Genomic DNA, 17326 nt, shown 5'->3' with positions numbered 1-17326 from the left:
TACAGATTATCAGGAAGGACAGGAGTGTGATTGACAATTCTTTTTAATAGTATTATGCACTTCACTTTCAAGGAACTGCTGAATAGTTTTTAATGTCTTTGATTTCAGAGCACTCGAAGCAGACAAGGAGAAGAGAGAGATCCAGAAGTGGAGCTTGAAGTACAGACATTTGAACGCTATGCAAAATCATATAAAAGTCTCCTAAAATTTAGTTTCTTAAAATCACAAATTGCCATTTTTGAGGCAGGACTTGAATTAGGCACCACTATATTAAGTGGTAGTTATGGATATCTATCCCACATAAATGTGTGGTGCTTACAGTTTTAATATTGTTTACTCAAGGGTTTATTTTAAATTTTGTTTGCCTTTTAAAGATTGTAAACTAGGAAATCTTGGGCTTTTAGTTCATTGGTTAATACTAGCATTTTAACAATGTCACCCTTTTCCTGCAAAATGTTTGGAATTTTTTTATTGTTTTTTTGTGTAGCATCAACAGTGCTTTGCAGTATTCAGCAGAGTGAAGTTTACACGAGTGTTATTGACTGTATTAATAGCCTTTACCAAAAAAGAGGTATGACTTTGTGGTAATATTTTAATCATGTTTATGGTGCTACAAAATATTGCTGCTTAAAATATTCTCTTGCTGAGTAGATGCAACCTGCTTTGACTATCAGAGGTTTGTCTTCAGATGCAATCCACCTCTGAAAATCAAAGGTTGGTGACATATAGGATGGCCTTCATATTTTGTTTGTGGATGTTCTTGAGTCAACTGGCTGCCCACGCAGAAGCAGGATACTGAATTAAATAGATCCTTTGACTGATCATCAGCACTTCTTCTGTTGTCATCCCTGTAGCCATTATCCTTAGAACCAATATTATGTATTAATCAAGTTCTTAAGATTACTTTTTAGTTTTCACACGGGAGATGTCTATCAAATGCAACATGTGCAAAACATTAGCCGACATGCATATACTTTTTCAGGACTGTAAATGAGATTGTAGAATAGATGTTACAATTAGGGGCTCTAGGACGATTTGGGACAAGGTCCCACTCTTTTCCCACATTATTTTTCCCCTCACTCAATCTTCAGCTTTCCTTCCTTATTGCACTCCTGCATTGTCTCCCTCCTTCCCCTTCTCCCAACCCTTTTCTGTTCCTCCCACTTTTAGGTTTCCCTTCCTCCCTTCTACCTTTTTCAGTTCTCCTCCTTTTCATCCACTAACTGAGGTATGGAAACGGCAGCAGCATTATTCCAGGGCTCTCAAGCAACCCACAAAATCACCATAAAGATTTCACAACGCAGTTTCACAAGGTCTACACTGGCTGAGAGCTTGTGAGTGTATGTGGTAGGATACTGGTGGTCATTTTGGGGGTTGCTTGACCATACCAGACAACATGAGGCTTCCATGCTTCAATTAGTTATCCCCCTCAAATATACATCTTTTCAGATTTTGGGGCATATCCAGGGCTTCTGTTATGTATGTAGTGAAGTGCCTCCCATTAATCCCTGGCCCTATTGTACATGTTTTGATCCACGTTCAGGGGCCAGGGATTAACTATATCAGAATTAACTATATAAATCTCAATGGAAAGAATTCCACAAGTTCATTTGTTACTGTTTGTTAAATTAATAGATACTATTTGGTAGAATACTGCTGTCTTTACATTGCTTTCTAACAGACCAGTGCAGTTGCAGAAGCTCAGAAACTTATGACTCAAGCATCAGACTTGCTCTCTGCTATCCACAACTCATTACATCATGGTATTGAGGCTCAGAATGACACAACAAAAGGAGGTAAGGAATTGCAACCCGAAGAGTGGAGAAGGAGGCCAAAGGCCCACATTGAGACACAAGATAAGCCTTTTTGTGGAAAGAAATTGGCCACAGCCTATTTATTGGAAAGCTGGCTAATGAAGCAAAGGCGCAGCATAGGGGACAGATCCGACCACTGGTTTGCACCCATGTTGACCGCAGCACCTTTGCTGCCCTCCAGTGGTATCCTTCCCCCAGGCCCGAGTGCTGGGGGAAGAACTTGGAGCAGCAAAATAGTGGAAGCTATCTGGGTGCCAGCCTCTAAATGGAACTCCCCTTGCTGCCTGGGCATGTGAGAAACCAGCAGCCTCCACCTGGGCATGCAGTACCAAAACTTGATCCACCCCTAAAATCCCTTATGGAGATCTCCACAAAAGGGGTGAGCCAGCACTCAGGCTCCTCCCCAAAACGTGCATGGGGATCAGTCCCCATGCACAACCCGCCGAGCTGTGACAGTTAAAAAGCAAGCAAACGACCCAACAACAAAGCTGTTAAAGAGGAAGGGTGGGTAGGTGAAATTGGCAAAGTGGGGCCAGAAGAGAGTCTAGGACTGCCCACGCCCAGTCTTATATGTCTGGCAGCCACCACTACACCCAACCCTGTCTATGAACAAGCCCCTCGCCAGCCAGAACTCACAGTCTTGCCCACTAGACTTATTAAAGAGTTTTTGTTTTTTATCTTTTTGCTTTTTAGATCATCCTATTATGATGGGGTTTGAGCCTCTTGTTAATCAGAGATTGCTTCCACCAACTTTTCCACGCTATGCAAAAATTATTAAAAGGGAAGAAATGGTCAACTATTTTTCAAAGCTTATAGACAGAATAAAAACTGTTTGTGAAGTTGTCAACTTAACTAATTTGCACTGTATTCTGGTAAGTTTCAGCACGTTGTTTTTATTCATATGAGTGCGAGGACATATTATGAGAACTGCAATGGTACTGTGCACATAACAAGCCTCTGTGCATAAGTTTTCATAGATTTTGTCCATTGCTCCTCTTCTATTTCATGCATATTTCAGAAGCAAGTAGAGATAAGGTGCTATTTAAACATAGTTAACAGAGAGTCACTTCTGCGGTGTCTTGTGCCACACTTTCCTGGAAACATCTAAACAAGCATCATTTGATATGGCTGGCTGATATGGTCTGTTCCCTTGGGGTTTGTGTTAGGCCCAGGGAAGCTACTGTGTTGCTATAAGTAGTTACAGCCCGCATGACTCAATTGCCATGATTTACTACCTGGAAGCGAATCTCACATTACAGTGGTAATGTATGAATCAGATTTTAGACTCCTCTTCTGTGGTGGTTGAGTTGATTCTTGGTAACCTATACTGGTACCAACTAAACTTTAAGACATGAATTTCTCGCAAAATGTAATATTACTTTGTAGTTGCTGGTTACTATATACCATCTGAATCAAAAGACAGAAGTATATGTTTATATGCTTAAATATGTTCCAAACGTAGTAAGATGTTGTGGTTAAGAGCAGGTGGACTCTTAATCTGGAGAACTGCGTTTGATTCCCCATTCCTCCACATGAGTGGCAGACTCTTACCTGTTGAACTGGATTTGTTTCTCCACTCCTACACTTGATGCCTGCTGGGTGACCTTGGTCATGGTTCTTCAGAACTCCCTCAGCCCCACCTACCTCACAAAGTATCTGTTGTGGGGAGAGGAAGGGAAAGGAGTTTGTAATCTCCTTTGAGTCTCCTTACAGTAGAGAAGGAGGGTATAAATCCAAACTCTTCTTCTTTTTATCTATCCTTTTGTTGTTGTTTAATTTTATAGAAATTTGACATCAGAATTATGAACCCTATTTTTCCAAAATAGCTTAAAAATGGACATAAACCAAACTATCCTTACTGAAGTAAAGCAATAAGTCTTGTGCTAAACTGAAGTAGATAAAATTCTATAATTAGTTTAATTCCATGACTGCATATAGCAAACTCTAGTAAAGCTCAGATTTAGTATATGCTCAGGTAGTTAAAAAATCCTTCATTAATTTTGAACAGTTCATTTTTCAATAAAGGTCTTAAATTAAATTTTATGAAAGTGATTTTATGAGGATTACAGTTTTACTAGTGTCATGCCTAACTGCCATGAGGAATGCATATGAAATGTGGTTAAGGTGGACTGTAATCAGGGGGTGTTTCCAACCCCAAGCTTCCTTTTCTAGGTGGGTTCATCTCCACTTAATTTTACATTTACACCAGCTTCCTCCCTTTATACTAGCGGAAAAAAGGGTCGAATGACCCTTTTACAGGGGTCGCCTAAAACCATCGGAAAACGGTCTTTTTATATTTTATATATACCAATTTTATAGTTGGGGGCCACCACAACATGAGGAACTGTATTAAAGGGTCGCAGCATTAGGAAGGTTGAGAACCACTGCTTTATACTATAACCTCTGTCTGCTACCTTAATCTGAATTCTTAGTTCCAGCAGCTTAACTTTTCAGTTGCCACTTACATTGTTTTCCTGTATAACCTTTTCCTCTGCAGTATTAATAAGGCATTACCACATAGGGTGTTACAAAAATGTGACCTAGAGAAGTCCATAGGATATTTATCAGAGGTCATTAACTTTCTGCGAGGTTTGCCTTCAGTTGATCAGCAGGATTTCCCCCCACAGTGTGTGTTTTGAATTGTATACTTCCCTTTTTCCTGCCTTTTTCCCTGAATCTCCTGCAGTTCCTCCCCTTCGACCATCCCCCTCCCACACTCACACCATATTTGAAAGTATTTTTTTTCACTTTGCATTAGTGAGCTAACGTTAGGATAAAAAAGCACAAACCAAGCTGTTGTGTTCTTTGTCAATTTTGTCTGGTATTTTGCTAGTGAAAGTCTAAGTCAAAGATACATTGTGTCTGCAGTTAGGCACAAACTTGCTCCTAACAATGTATCTTTGCCTCACAAATACTAGGTGAAATTGACAAAGAGCACCCAATCAGCTTGACTTGTGTTTGTTTGGGTTGTTTTTTTTTTTGCCCTAACATTCACTAATGCAAAGGGGTGGAAAATCCTTTAAAAAATGGAGGGGGGGGGGTATGACTGACAGGGTCGTTTTCAGCAGTACTGTGTAGAATAAATGCAGCTGAAAAGACTAGGGGGAAAACAGTTGGGAGAATGTGGAGGTGTGCTGAATGATTTCACAACCAAAGTACAAAAATTGCAGGGGAGGCAGGGAGGGAGCAAAAGGGACAGAGAGTGGGCAGGCAGAATGGAGGAACAATCCCCTTCGTGAGGTGGGAGAAGGTGAGAGGGAGAGGAGAACATAATTGGATGGAGGCATGGCAAACACTTTCTGGATCGCATTCCTAGGGAAACTGAGAAGAAGATTGTGGTTTGCCCACATCAGGAACTCCAAACTTTCCTTCATTCTTGGTGCAGTAGTGTCAGGACAGTTTTATAAATGAAAAGATTACCCAAATAATGTCCCGACAACATTGTGTAAATGAAAATCTGCCCTGGAGGAAAGATCAGCTTGGTGTGGCAAGAAGCCCTGTGCATAAATGGCCAGAGTTTGCTGTTAGCCTTGTGTAATGTGGTTTTCCCCAAATCTTTAACTTTTTATTCAGTTATGTTTCTAGACAGTGCTGTACATGCTGTCAACCCACATGCATTTCTGACCTTAACTGCTCAGCATGCAAATTGTTCTGAGAAGAGTGGTGTCTTGGTGAAATGGGTGCTGACATAGCAATGATATTGTTGGCTTGCTTAAGTAAGGAGGAACAATGACATCCCTTCTACAATTTCTACAGCGAATGACAGCTTGTTCTCCAAACTATCTCTTATCTATTCTGTCCTCTTAACTTTGTAAAAGTGTTACTGCTTCTCACACCAACAGATTGGTTCATTGACAAAAGGGAGAGTGACTGGCTCATAGGCATAAAACACCTATATAATTTATTTATTTATTTATTTTATTAGATTTTTATACCGCCCCATCCCCGGAGGGCTCTGGGCGGTGCACAACATGTCGGCAATACAGTTAAATAACAATTAAAATAACATATAAAAGCAGCAATAGAATTTCCTAGTACATTTATCAGATATACACCCAGATTAAAATTAAGTTAAAATTCAAGATATAAATTAGTTGGTTGGCGTCCAGTGTCCCGATCAAATAAAATCCCTCCCTCCCTACGATAAAGGGAGGCATGGCAAGTCGCAATGATGGATTAGCGGTCCAGATGTTAAGGGTCAATGTCGGGGGCACTATTGGCGGCTGGATCCTCCGAAGGCCCGGCGGAACATCTCCGTCTTGCAGGCCCTGCGGAACTCTGCAAGGTCCCGCAGGGCCCGGACAGCTGGAGGGAGAGCGTTCCACCAGGCCGGGGCCAGGGCTGTGAAGGTCCTGGCCCGTGTGGAGGCCAGCCGCATTATCGAGGGGCCAGGGACCACCAGTAAATTGGCCTCCGCCGATCGGAGAGGCCGCCTAGGGACATATGGGGTGATGCGGTCTCTAATCAGATTAGGGTTCTTATATAGTCACAACTTCCTTATGCATTGTGTTAACCTCAGGTTTTTTTATGCTTATATAACAGGATTTTTTCTGTGAATTTAGTGAACAGTCACCATGTGTTCTTTCAAGATCACTGTTACAGGCAAGTCAAAATATATACTGAAAATTGTTTAAAGAGTGCTTATAACCAGATTTCAGTAACAAAACAACTATTTCTTCCAGACTACTTTTCTTGTGGACAATAAAAAAGTATTTGGTACTCATCTTATGCAAGACATGGTGAAAGATGCCCTGAGATCTTTTGTTAGTCCTCCAGTCCTTTCACCTAAGTGAGTATTACAGTCTATTTTTCTATACTTAACAGACCTCTGAACACTTAACACACATTACTAATAAAATCCAATACCAGCTGTTACTTCTGTGAGTACATAGCACCTGACTAGATTGGGATAACTTAAAACTTCATGATTTTGCAAAATCAGAAAAGGAAATCAATATATACTTAGTACAAAACTTTTGCAAATTACTTTGGTTTTGGTTTTGGGGGGTATTGCTGTTCTTGTACTCAGTTATTAATTACAGAAGTTGGTATTTATTTTCCTTGTCTCAGTAGTTAAACTTGGTTACAGTTATTCTTAAGTGATGCCAAAATTTCAAGAGAGACACAGACCAGGTGAAGATATAATGTAAATGTGCTAGAAGTACTGTACTTACATAGTAAGTGCCTATTAGTAGATGTTTTCACATTAGGGATCTCCTTTTCATTTGCATTGTCACAAGATGAACAAATTTTTTGCATTGGTTTTTGAATGGATTTTTTCACAGATGCTGGTGGAGTAGTAAAGCCAAAATCAACTCACATTCAGAATAATGCATGTCTCTTGGTTTTTTAAATATTTTTAAAAGAATTTGCTTTATTCTCTTATAGGTGTTGTCTGTATAACAACCACCAGGCTAAGGACTATATTGACTCCTTTGTCACACACTGTATTCGAGTGAGTACTGATTATGTCACTTTAATTGAGATGATTTATATCCGGCCTTTCCTCCCTTTTTTATTCTTACAAAGGTTAGCATTTATCAAGAAGTAAATGGCTGTATAATCAGTTTACAAACTTAAAGTACCAAAAATGTCTTAAAACGCTTTTAGGATTTGTGAAATTTACATGGCTCTAGCATTGCATACCATCACCTACTCATGGAAGGTGATTTGCTTGTAATAACACAAGGAGTCCTTTGTCAGTTTAAGAAAGACATGCGAGATGTTGTTGAACATTAGACTATGGGTAGGAATCAGAACTATTTTGGGAAAGGGGGAGGGGAGGAGATAGGCTCCACAGTTACATCTAGCTGCAAATTGATTCACTAAACACTTACCATGAAGGGTTCTTCTCCTTGGAAGACAGGCGTTCTTCGTAAGGGTTTTTTAGGTATAATTGCTCTCAGAAGGTTCCAACTGGAGCAGGTCACTCCCAGACAGGAAACAGGAAACGGAACAGAAATCAGTCCTGCCTCCCTAATCCAAGGTCTGGGAATAATCTACTCAGGATGTCCTCCTGCCCTTCAAGGAGAATTTTCTCTAACTTGTAAACTCATTCTAGAAACGTAGAAGTATGTGATTAATATATAGTAAAGGATATGCATTCTACATGTGACCAGAGTGTGCTGTTCTGCTGTTTGTCATCTTGGCATTCAGACAGGAATTCTTGTCTGAAATTTGTTTACATCATCCCAAAGACAATATTCTTCTTTAGGGTGACAAGACACTTAAGAGAATACCTTTTTTAACTCTTAATCTCAGATTTTAGGGAGAACATAAGGGGGGGGGGAGGCATTTCATTCATGCTTAGTGGCACACATTATTTCACATGGGCAAGTTGCCAATAGGCTTATAATTAATTACTAAAAATAACTACCATGCCAAGTTTGGCTTATCACTCACTTTTCTACATGTGCCCCAACTACTTGTGAGCCCCATTTGCCAGTGCAGATGTAGTAGGAAATCAAAAATAGTGTAAATCTCAGCACTGCCACTTGAAAAAACTGAAAAGACATCAAGGAGTAGCTTTAACCTACCTCTGTCTCCTTAATTATATGTAACCTATAATAAAAGTAAAGTTTGAACTCCAAAGATGAACACAAGGCCTGAAAATTAATCAACATTGCCGTTTTCAATTTTTTTCAGCCATTCTGTAGTTTGATTCAGATACATGGGCATAATAGAGCTCGTCAAAGAGATAAACTTGGTCATATTCTTGAAGAATTTGCTACTCTACAGGATGAGGTAATGTATCAGGCAATCAGAAATCAATACAAAATATTATTTATAGCGAACTGTTGTGTCCTTTTCCTAGTTTTTTTCCCCTTCAGACAAGATCTACAAGCCTTGGGAACCTTGGACATGGCTTCTCATGGGTAGACTGCATGTTCTGCCAGATCCAGTATCTTCGCCATGGTTCCCATGTCTGCTCAGCACTATCTCTGGGCTGTCAGTTCCTTTTGCTTGCCTTGGCCTTTCTAAAAGTTTATGTACTTAATCAGAATTCTCAACATCTGGAAACATCCACCACAGATTTGGAGAAATTGCTTTTTATGTATCTGTTTACATATGAGAACCAGTGTAAAGAATGGCTAACTCTAACCTGGAGAACTGGGTTTGATTTGCCACTCCTCCGCATGAAGCCTTCTGGGTAACCTTGGGCCTGTCACAGTTCTTGTGGAAATCTCAGCCCATGTAGAGACAGGCAATGGCAAACCACCTCTAAATGTCTCTTGCCTTGGAGACCCTACAGGGTTGCCACAAGTCAGTTGTGACTTGACAGCAAAATCACACACATTTACCATATGCTCATGGGGACAATTGTTTAGCAAAGGTATAATGTATTTTTCCTTCTTTTTTGAAAATGCTGACAGAATGACACAGCCCACTGATGGGAAGCAAGGTGTTTAATATCATGTGATATTTTAGGTTAACATACATGAGATATTCTTTCGTTAATCTCACTGTTTTAAGAAACTGTGAACATGGTACCTATCTGTTTTCAGCTTTGGACTCAAAATGTGAATATTAGTTTAAAAACTGGCTTTGATTCTGTGGTTCTGTTGAGTTGGTGTCGGTTCTTTCTTCTGGTACAAGAAGCTTCCTCTGATGCAGCAGCAGAAAAGCCTCTTTTGTTGGGAATCTTTTCATGGAAGAACACCTCCATTTGCACAGTGGAATCATGGGATTAAATCATTTAGCCTATGTTGTTTGCTCACTTTCAAATGTGATACATGACCCTAACTCTGCACTTTTTTTCCCTGTTAGGCAGAGAAGGTAGATGCAGCACTTCACAGTATGCTGCTAAAACAAGAACCCCAGAGGCAACATTTGGCTTGCTTAGGGACCTGGGTCCTTTATCACAATCTTCGCATCATGATACAGTATCTCCTGAGTGGGTTTGAACTGGAGCTGTACAGCATGCATGAATATTATTACATATATTGGTAAGAGGGACAAAGCACTTGAAAGTCAATGTATTCTCGAAGGCTTTCAGATCCTCTGAAGATCCTCAGATCCTCTGAAGATGCCAGCCACAGATGCAGGCGAAACGTCAGGAGAGAATGCTGCTAGAACATGGCCATACAGCCCGGAAACCACACAGCACCCCACTTGAAAGTCATAAGGAAAGATGTATCAGAACTTTGTTATTAATAAAACTCAGGGCTCTCCATTTGCAACATCACTTGCCACTATATCCAGTAGTAAAATAGTGACTTGCGCTCGTCATGAAAGCATTAAAAATAAGTTATCCAAAAACAAGGCAAGGTTTATGTATTCTTAAAGGGCTCACCAGATATGTAGAAAACATGAATTCCTAAAGCCTCGCCCAGGTGCCTGATGAGACGTAAAGTGCTTGTTGCTTTAAAAAGTTATGAGACAGTTAGAAAGGAAGAAAATTGGTCAAACCCCTCAGAACTAGCATCATATTGGAGAGGAGAGTCTCAGTCATTTATCTCTCTGTAATTACATGTAAGTCCCAGGTTTGTGCATGTATATTTTGGATGGCTGTGTATACTGCACTAAATCTATAACAGTTCTCAAGTTGCAAAGGTATTTGTTGCTCGATAAAAAAAACCCTCAGTATTTATATTCTTTTAAAAAGTTGGGTCTAAATTTAGTATTCTGTTTATTGTAGGTATCTCTCTGAGTTTCTTTATGCCTGGTTGATGTCCACACTGAGTCGTGCTGATAGCTCTCAAATGGCTGAGGAAAGAATTGTGGAAGAGCAGCAGAAAGGCCGCAGTAATAAAAAAACAAAGAAAAAGAAAAAAGGTATAGGTACATCAAATATCCTAATAACTGGTTTAACTGATTTACAGCCCAACCCAAAGGGGAGGGCAAAAGGGCTCTAGGGATCAGCGTGGCCTCATGGGTCTGTGTTTGCTGTCCCCAGGGCACTTACCCCAGTGGAAGGGCAGATGTGCCGGTGGCTGCCTGTCCCAAAGCCCCACCACTGCAGAACCCAGAAGTCTGTGCTAGTAAGGCTGCGCTGGTTTCAAATTTTGATGCCAGTGTGGTGGTGGAGACGGACCAGGGCGCTCTCAAGGGTGGATCCCGGAATTGAGGGCCACGAGTGTGCCGCCCTGTGGGACTTCCCAGCAGTTGGGAGACCTTTTTTCCATTGTAAGCCTCCCCATGCCATCTGGAAGCCTCCATGGGAGCAGTGGGCTGGTTTATTTTAGACCACTGAACTTTTATTTTATTTATTTTAGACCACTGAACTTAGGCCTGATCAACCCAGTACCACTTACCATATTCTAGTTGTCTGAGTAACTCAGGTTCAAATCCCCATTCTGTTATGGAAAATTGCTGGGTGACCTTAGACCAGTTGTATATCCTCAGCCTAATCTCACAGTTGTTATGAGGATAAAACAGAGGAGAGAAAACTATGTAAGCTGTTTGGGTTCCCATTGGGGAGAAAGGCAAGATATAAATAAAATAAATAAATAGCCTTCTGTCTGGCAAGATGAGCACTTATTGTCACCAGCATTGATCTCCAGTGCGTGGTATAAATTTGAAAATATCTTTTCCATTGCAATGTGGTTTCCTTTCTCCACTTTCTTGAGGCTCCCATACTGAAGCTCCCCCGCCCAGGAATTTTGGTGATTTGTGGGAAATAAATGTATAGAAATAAAATACATAAATCAATATCCCATGAGTCATTGCCGCTTCCGAAAGGAAGTTATAAAAGCCAGCATTTTGAAAAGAGGGTTATAGAAACATGGATGGTGAGATATTCTCCATTCTTTCAGATGGTTTAATATCAGAACTCTGTGGTTGGCCATTAGTGAAAGCATCCTTTCCTGGGAATGTAATACAGCCATTCTAACTGCTCCAGTTGTGGATTCCTGAGGTGGATTCCTACCCTAGTTACCATGCCAAATGCACATGGTAGTTGTTATAAACAGAAATATCCCTGTGATGGTAGCAGATTCTAAACTAAGCCTTTGAATGTTATGTGTATTCAGCTTCATGTAACAATCTAAGACATAATGTTAGTGATGTATGCATGTAATATACTGTATATACTCGGGTATAAGCCAACCCATGTTTAAGCCGAGGCGACTCGGGTATAAGCCGAGGGGGCTTTTCCCAGCCTTTAAACAGGGCTGAAAAACTCGGCTTATATGCGAGCATATACGGTAAATGTAATCTTAACTCTTTCCTGATGATTATTATTAACAGAACAACAGAATGAGATTTTATTTTCAGTTGTTTACATCCATATTACAGTTTGTTGAAACCCTGTAAATAACAACAATAACAATTCTTTGTAGAAATTTGCAGGTGTGGTTTGTCTGTTAGTGTAGTACTTGTAACCTGTAATGAAGATCTTTATGCCACTTGCAGAAAATACTTTGGGATGTGAAAATTATCTTATATATTAATTTACAATATTTATTTATATTCATGAAACTACCATCGTAACTTTATGGTAAAACATTTTTATGTGTGGCATTTGCAGCTCGTCCTCTAAGCAGAGAGATCACTATGAGCCAAGCCTACCAAAACATGTGTGCTGGAATGTATAAGGTGATATATTTATGTAGATATTTATGTAGTTGTGTGAAACTTTTTTCATTGTTGAATTTTCAGTCTCGGAATTAAACTAAGAAAATAGATCTGAGCTGATAATAACATCTATTGGGCTGCTGATTTCATGTGATGAACACATTTCAGTTCTGAGTTAAGCAAAATTGGTTAGCTCTAATGATGGTTAAGGACAGTTCCAGTATAGTGGCGAACTGTAGTTTGTTCCTAGGAGGGAATGTGCACTGCAGAAAAACATTAAAGGTGGCCTGTAAAGTAATATTTTTCAAGGTATTGGATTTGTTTGTCAATAGAGCCGTCTTGAATTAGTCAAGCGTTCCATTAAAGTGAAATCATGCCATGTGAAAGAATTTATGCTTGTGTGCAGAGCAGGTTTAAAACTTAATGTTAAAGAAATGGGCATTTGTGTTGCGTTGGCAGATGTAGCGTAATTTGTCTTTGAGATGCCAGAATATTAAATACATATGCATTATATATATATTATAGTCCCCCTCAAAACATTGACAGATAAGTGGAATTCAGATGTGTGAATTCATTGCATTTATTTTTAGTATGTCATTTTTCTTAAGCAACTATGTGTATGCATGTATTCTCACACATGTATGCATGTATTCTCACACATGTATTCTCACACATGTATGCATGTATTCTCACACATGTATGCATGTATTCTCACACATGTATTCTCACACATGTATGCATGTATTCTCACACATGTATTCTCATACATGTATGCATGTATTCTCACATGTATTCTTGTGTGTGTTATACTGTATCAAACAAATTTCTCATTGTGCTGGTTTCTCTTCCTCTGTTTCCCGTTTTTCCTGAAGACTATGATTGCCTTTGACATGGATGGCAAAGTGAGAAAACCAAAGTTTGAACTTGACAGTGAACAAGTACGGTATGAGCACAGGTTTGCCCCATTCAACAGTGTCATCACACCTCCACCAGTGCACTATTTACAATTCAAGGTGAACTGCAGTCATTGGTAGAGAATTGTAAGAATGTGTTTTTCAGCAGCTAAAATATTGCGTTTTCCCCTTCCTCCATGGTAAACTGTATTCGTAATTAGGATGTATTTCCCTTCCTTGGACTGGAGATCTGCAACAACTTGCTTTGAACTCTCCATACTGAACAGGCAAAGTGTTTTTTCAGACATTTCCTGTTGGTCTACTTCTGTGGCGTAGCGTCCACGGGGCAGGGGAGGCGTGATGCCCCGGGTGGAGCAGTGGTGAAGGCGTGGCTGGGCTGTCGAGGACCACTGACCCAAACTTCACCGAACTTGTGGGCTCTTCTGAGGAGTCATCTGCAGCTATGCTGCAAATTTGGTCCAACCCAGAGTCCCAAAACATTTCCCTATAGACTTTAATGGGCTAGCATCACACTGGAGCACCTTTTGAGAGAAGTTCCCAACATTGATTTCATTTGAAGGGAGAGGCTGGGAAATTTTTGCTCCAGTTGCCTTTACTGAGATAAAGGAATTGGGAAGAGCTCTATACAAAGTCGAATAACAGCCTGGACTCATGAACTAGTTTTCTAAGGTCACTTGGCTTCAATTGTTATGAAACTCAAGAGCTGATACTAAAAAGGTTTAGTGTGTGCTAATTAACTATTTGGCAAGCAAGATCCTAGACTCTTCTTAACATCCACCACAAGCTTACTTAGGAAGACTGAAAAGCATTTAGGTCTTGCTAGACCTTGAACCAGCAGGCCAAAACCTAAGAGGTGCAACAGACACACTTCACACAAAAAACCAAAGTATTTTAAAATAAACCAGTTATTTCAAACTGTTTGACGTCTTGTCCTCTATGCAACAGACAAGCAGCAGGAATCCAACACTGGCAGGCAGCAATCCAAGGGATACATCAATCAAAGTACCAGAAACTCTCAGGGAAGATCAGCAGCTCAAGCCAAGCTTTGCACTGAACTCTCTCAAGCCTCTGTCTGGAATGGGATTTGCTGGAACTGGATCTCCATTTTATGCTCTTTGGACACGCACAGACAAAATTGAAAGAAATTCAATCAGAAAACAGCTTTGGTGATTGGCAAAAGAGCAGTGTTGTCCCTAATCTGAAATTTTATTGGCTACTCTAACTTTCTGACCCCACTTCTACTCTTCTGTCTCTATCAGTTGTTGCAATCCTCATTAGGTAGACTAGCAAAAAAGCGATTCAAAATGCATTTCAGCCATTGGCCAAATAGGAAAGCTCCAGGAATAATGTTCTGCTTGTTTAAAAGGAATTGGAACCATTATAAAGCTTTATTCTTTTCTCTCTTTTTGGCAACTATTTTAAGATGTTGTTTTTCTAATATTTAGGAAATGTCTGATCTAAACAAATACAGCCCACCTCCTCAGTCTTCTGATCTCTACATGGCAGCTAGCAAACACTTCCAGCAAGCAAAAATGATACTGGAGAATATCCCTAATCCAGATCATGAGGTGAGACCTTTTTTGAAACATGAGAATAAACTGTTTGTAAGTACATTTAGAAAATGGTTTTAATAGTTTCTGATGAAATTTGCGTAAGCTTTGTAACTCTGCAGATATAGCACTTTCTTTGCATATAATTAGTATGGAAGGAAGGACAGTTGAAGCAGATTTTGTCTAATGTTACTGGCATTTACTCCCAGTCCTGAAGTACTTTCAGTCCACATAGATGGAGGATTATTTTGCCCTTGAATTCGCAAATGAAGCATAGGTAGTCTCAGTTTTGGTGAGCTTACAAAAGTATTTTCTTTCCATCCCTACCCTTTTTCAGTTCTCGAAACACATTGTCCAAGGCTGTTGTTTGTTTGACATTATTTTGGTATGACACATACTGTAACGGAGTTCCTTCTCTGCAGAGGCTTTCTCTGGCTGCGTAAGCAGCTCTTACGTTCCTCACAGATTGCAGGATAACTGTGTATTCTGTTGACCTCCTTTTTCAATACATGCTCTTGGTTGCTCTCTCTTCATGGCTTCTTTTTTGCCTTCGTATACTGCTGTTTCTATTTATCACTCTATATTTTCTCCAAGACCTGTCTGCTCCCTCCACTCATAGCTGCCTGTGAGCTGGGGAATGAGCTGTACTGCAGTGGCTTACCTGCTACCTTCACAACCTATTCTAGCACGAGATCTGCATGAAAGAATTATGAAACCTTACTGTTTTTGAGAAGCCATTCACATTGATTTTAGCCACCTACATTTGAAAGTTTGACTTAATATTTTGCCTTGAAATTGGTGTGTTGGAGTTAATGTATTAAATGCTGTGTCTGAATAATTTAATATGTAAAGAACGCAAGCACAATTTTGAAGTAAGCGTTTACTATTACTGATCTCTCAGTACATTATATCTGAAAATTATGTGCAATTTATTTTTTTAGGTCAATCGGATTCTTAAAGTTGCTAAACCCAATATTGTTGTAATGAAGCTGCTGGCAGGAGGGCATAAAAAGGAGTCTAAAGTAAGCAAATCATAATTAAACTGCTTTTGAAAACATAGTTGGGAAACATAAAGTGGCCTGTATTTTATCATTCCCCTGAACAAAATCTGAAGTCCTCATGCTAAGGATCCTTCCTTTGTTGGAAGTGAGTGTTCTTCTGGTGGATGAGTCACTTCAGTTGGAGTTCTTTAGATTGAAGAAAGCTTTAAACTGATGAGCCGAGGAGTAAGCAGTACAGGCCAGACAAATAGGAGGAGGGTAATGGCTGATGGTATATTTTAATAAGACACATACTGTGTTTACTTGAAAGGCAACAATGAATATAAGATAATCCCCTTTAAAATTATATGCATAAAAGCAATTATTACTGGACATAAGTGAAACTTGTATGTGAATGGAAAATGACCCTTTCTTTTTTGAAGCCTTACCGGGGAAAAAACCTATTTATTAGATCCCATAACTGACATTTCAACTAAAATGGCAGGTGCCAAATGACATTTGGTGCTCATGTTGCCATAGCTACACCATAATTTGTTATATTAGGCATGTTAGTAGATTACTGAAAACCTACCAACTGTATTTAGAATAACCATAAAATACAACACAATCTTGAGTCAGCCTTTGCAAAACCTTAATACATTGAGGGGAGAGGAAAATTTAATAGTTGGCAATAATACAAGTGAAGAAGATTAGAACATGTGAAGAAGATTAGAACATGTAAGAAATGTAAGCTTATTCTGCAAGTACTACCTATAAATTTTGCGTATATATAAACACACCTTGAAGCCATTTCATGTGACATTCCAATTTTCTATTTATTTATTTATTTATTTATTTATTTATTTATTTATTTATTTATTTATTTATTGTTTCGGCTTTTATACCGCCCCATCCCCAAGGGATGTATTTATTACTAATTTATTACAAGTAAGTACTAATTTATTACAAGTAAGTATTTATTACTAATTCATGTTCATGGCAAAATAAACATGCTTTGTTCTACAGTAATAGTGTACATTTGAAGGGGTGTATCAAAACATTGTCTCGAAGTTGATACTATGTAGAAAAGAACACAACCAGAGACTAATAATTGTTGTTCTGCTAGGACAGGAAATGAAAATTCTCTGCAACAGTGCACTGACTGCAGAATTTGTACAACAAATTTTTAAATACTTTTTTTTTTCCTTTTAGGTTCCTCCAGAATTTGACTTTTCCCCTCACAGATACTTCCCAGTAGTGAAACTTATTTGAGAGAAGAGCAAATGTTGTGTAACTTGTGCAACTGAGAGCTGCCTCTGGTATGCTCTTTTAAATACTGTGCTCAGAAGGGACATGGTGCTGTTGGACAGCAGTGTGGTTGTATCGAGAATAACTGTACTCTGACTTCCTTACATGGTCTGAATGACAACTGCTGTTTTAAAGTGGCTTGAACAATGTTCATCTAATGGACATGGTTTTTTGAACTACATTGTTGAAGCATTGTGCATTGTTTAATTTTATTACAGACTTATAAATAATTTTTATGAATTGTA

At 39.3% G+C, this 17326-nt stretch overlaps 1 protein-coding gene across 3 annotated transcripts in view; it reads left to right on the top strand.

Annotated features, from left to right (window-relative positions):
• The window catches only part of NAA35 (N-alpha-acetyltransferase 35, NatC auxiliary subunit), a 26592-nt gene extending 9266 nt beyond the window's left edge, over nt 1-17326 (top strand). For 2 of the 3 annotated variants that reach the window (XM_048504581.1, XM_048504582.1), the window contains exons 9-23: nt 109-159; nt 488-571; nt 1682-1796; nt 2508-2686; nt 6357-6416; nt 6497-6603; nt 7203-7269; nt 8460-8558; nt 9582-9760; nt 10453-10589; nt 12283-12350; nt 13202-13342; nt 14689-14811; nt 15735-15815; nt 16986-17326. In XM_048504581.1, the coding sequence (XP_048360538.1) occupies nt 109-159; nt 488-571; nt 1682-1796; nt 2508-2686; nt 6357-6416; nt 6497-6603; nt 7203-7269; nt 8460-8558; nt 9582-9760; nt 10453-10589; nt 12283-12350; nt 13202-13342; nt 14689-14811; nt 15735-15815; nt 16986-17045 (1551 nt within the window). In that variant the 3' untranslated portion in view covers nt 17046-17326. The remainder of the gene's footprint in view (nt 1-108; nt 160-487; nt 572-1681; nt 1797-2507; nt 2687-6356; nt 6417-6496; nt 6604-7202; nt 7270-8459; nt 8559-9581; nt 9761-10452; nt 10590-12282; nt 12351-13201; nt 13343-14688; nt 14812-15734; nt 15816-16985) is intronic. The other variant, XM_048504583.1, reaches the window with a different exon arrangement.

This window comes from Sphaerodactylus townsendi, linkage group LG07 (assembly GCF_021028975.2).
Source record: "Sphaerodactylus townsendi isolate TG3544 linkage group LG07, MPM_Stown_v2.3, whole genome shotgun sequence".
NCBI classification, from domain to species: Eukaryota; Metazoa; Chordata; class Lepidosauria; order Squamata; family Sphaerodactylidae; genus Sphaerodactylus; species Sphaerodactylus townsendi.
Note: the sequence above shows the minus strand (reverse complement) of the source record. Positions and strands in the feature narration are given on the sequence as shown.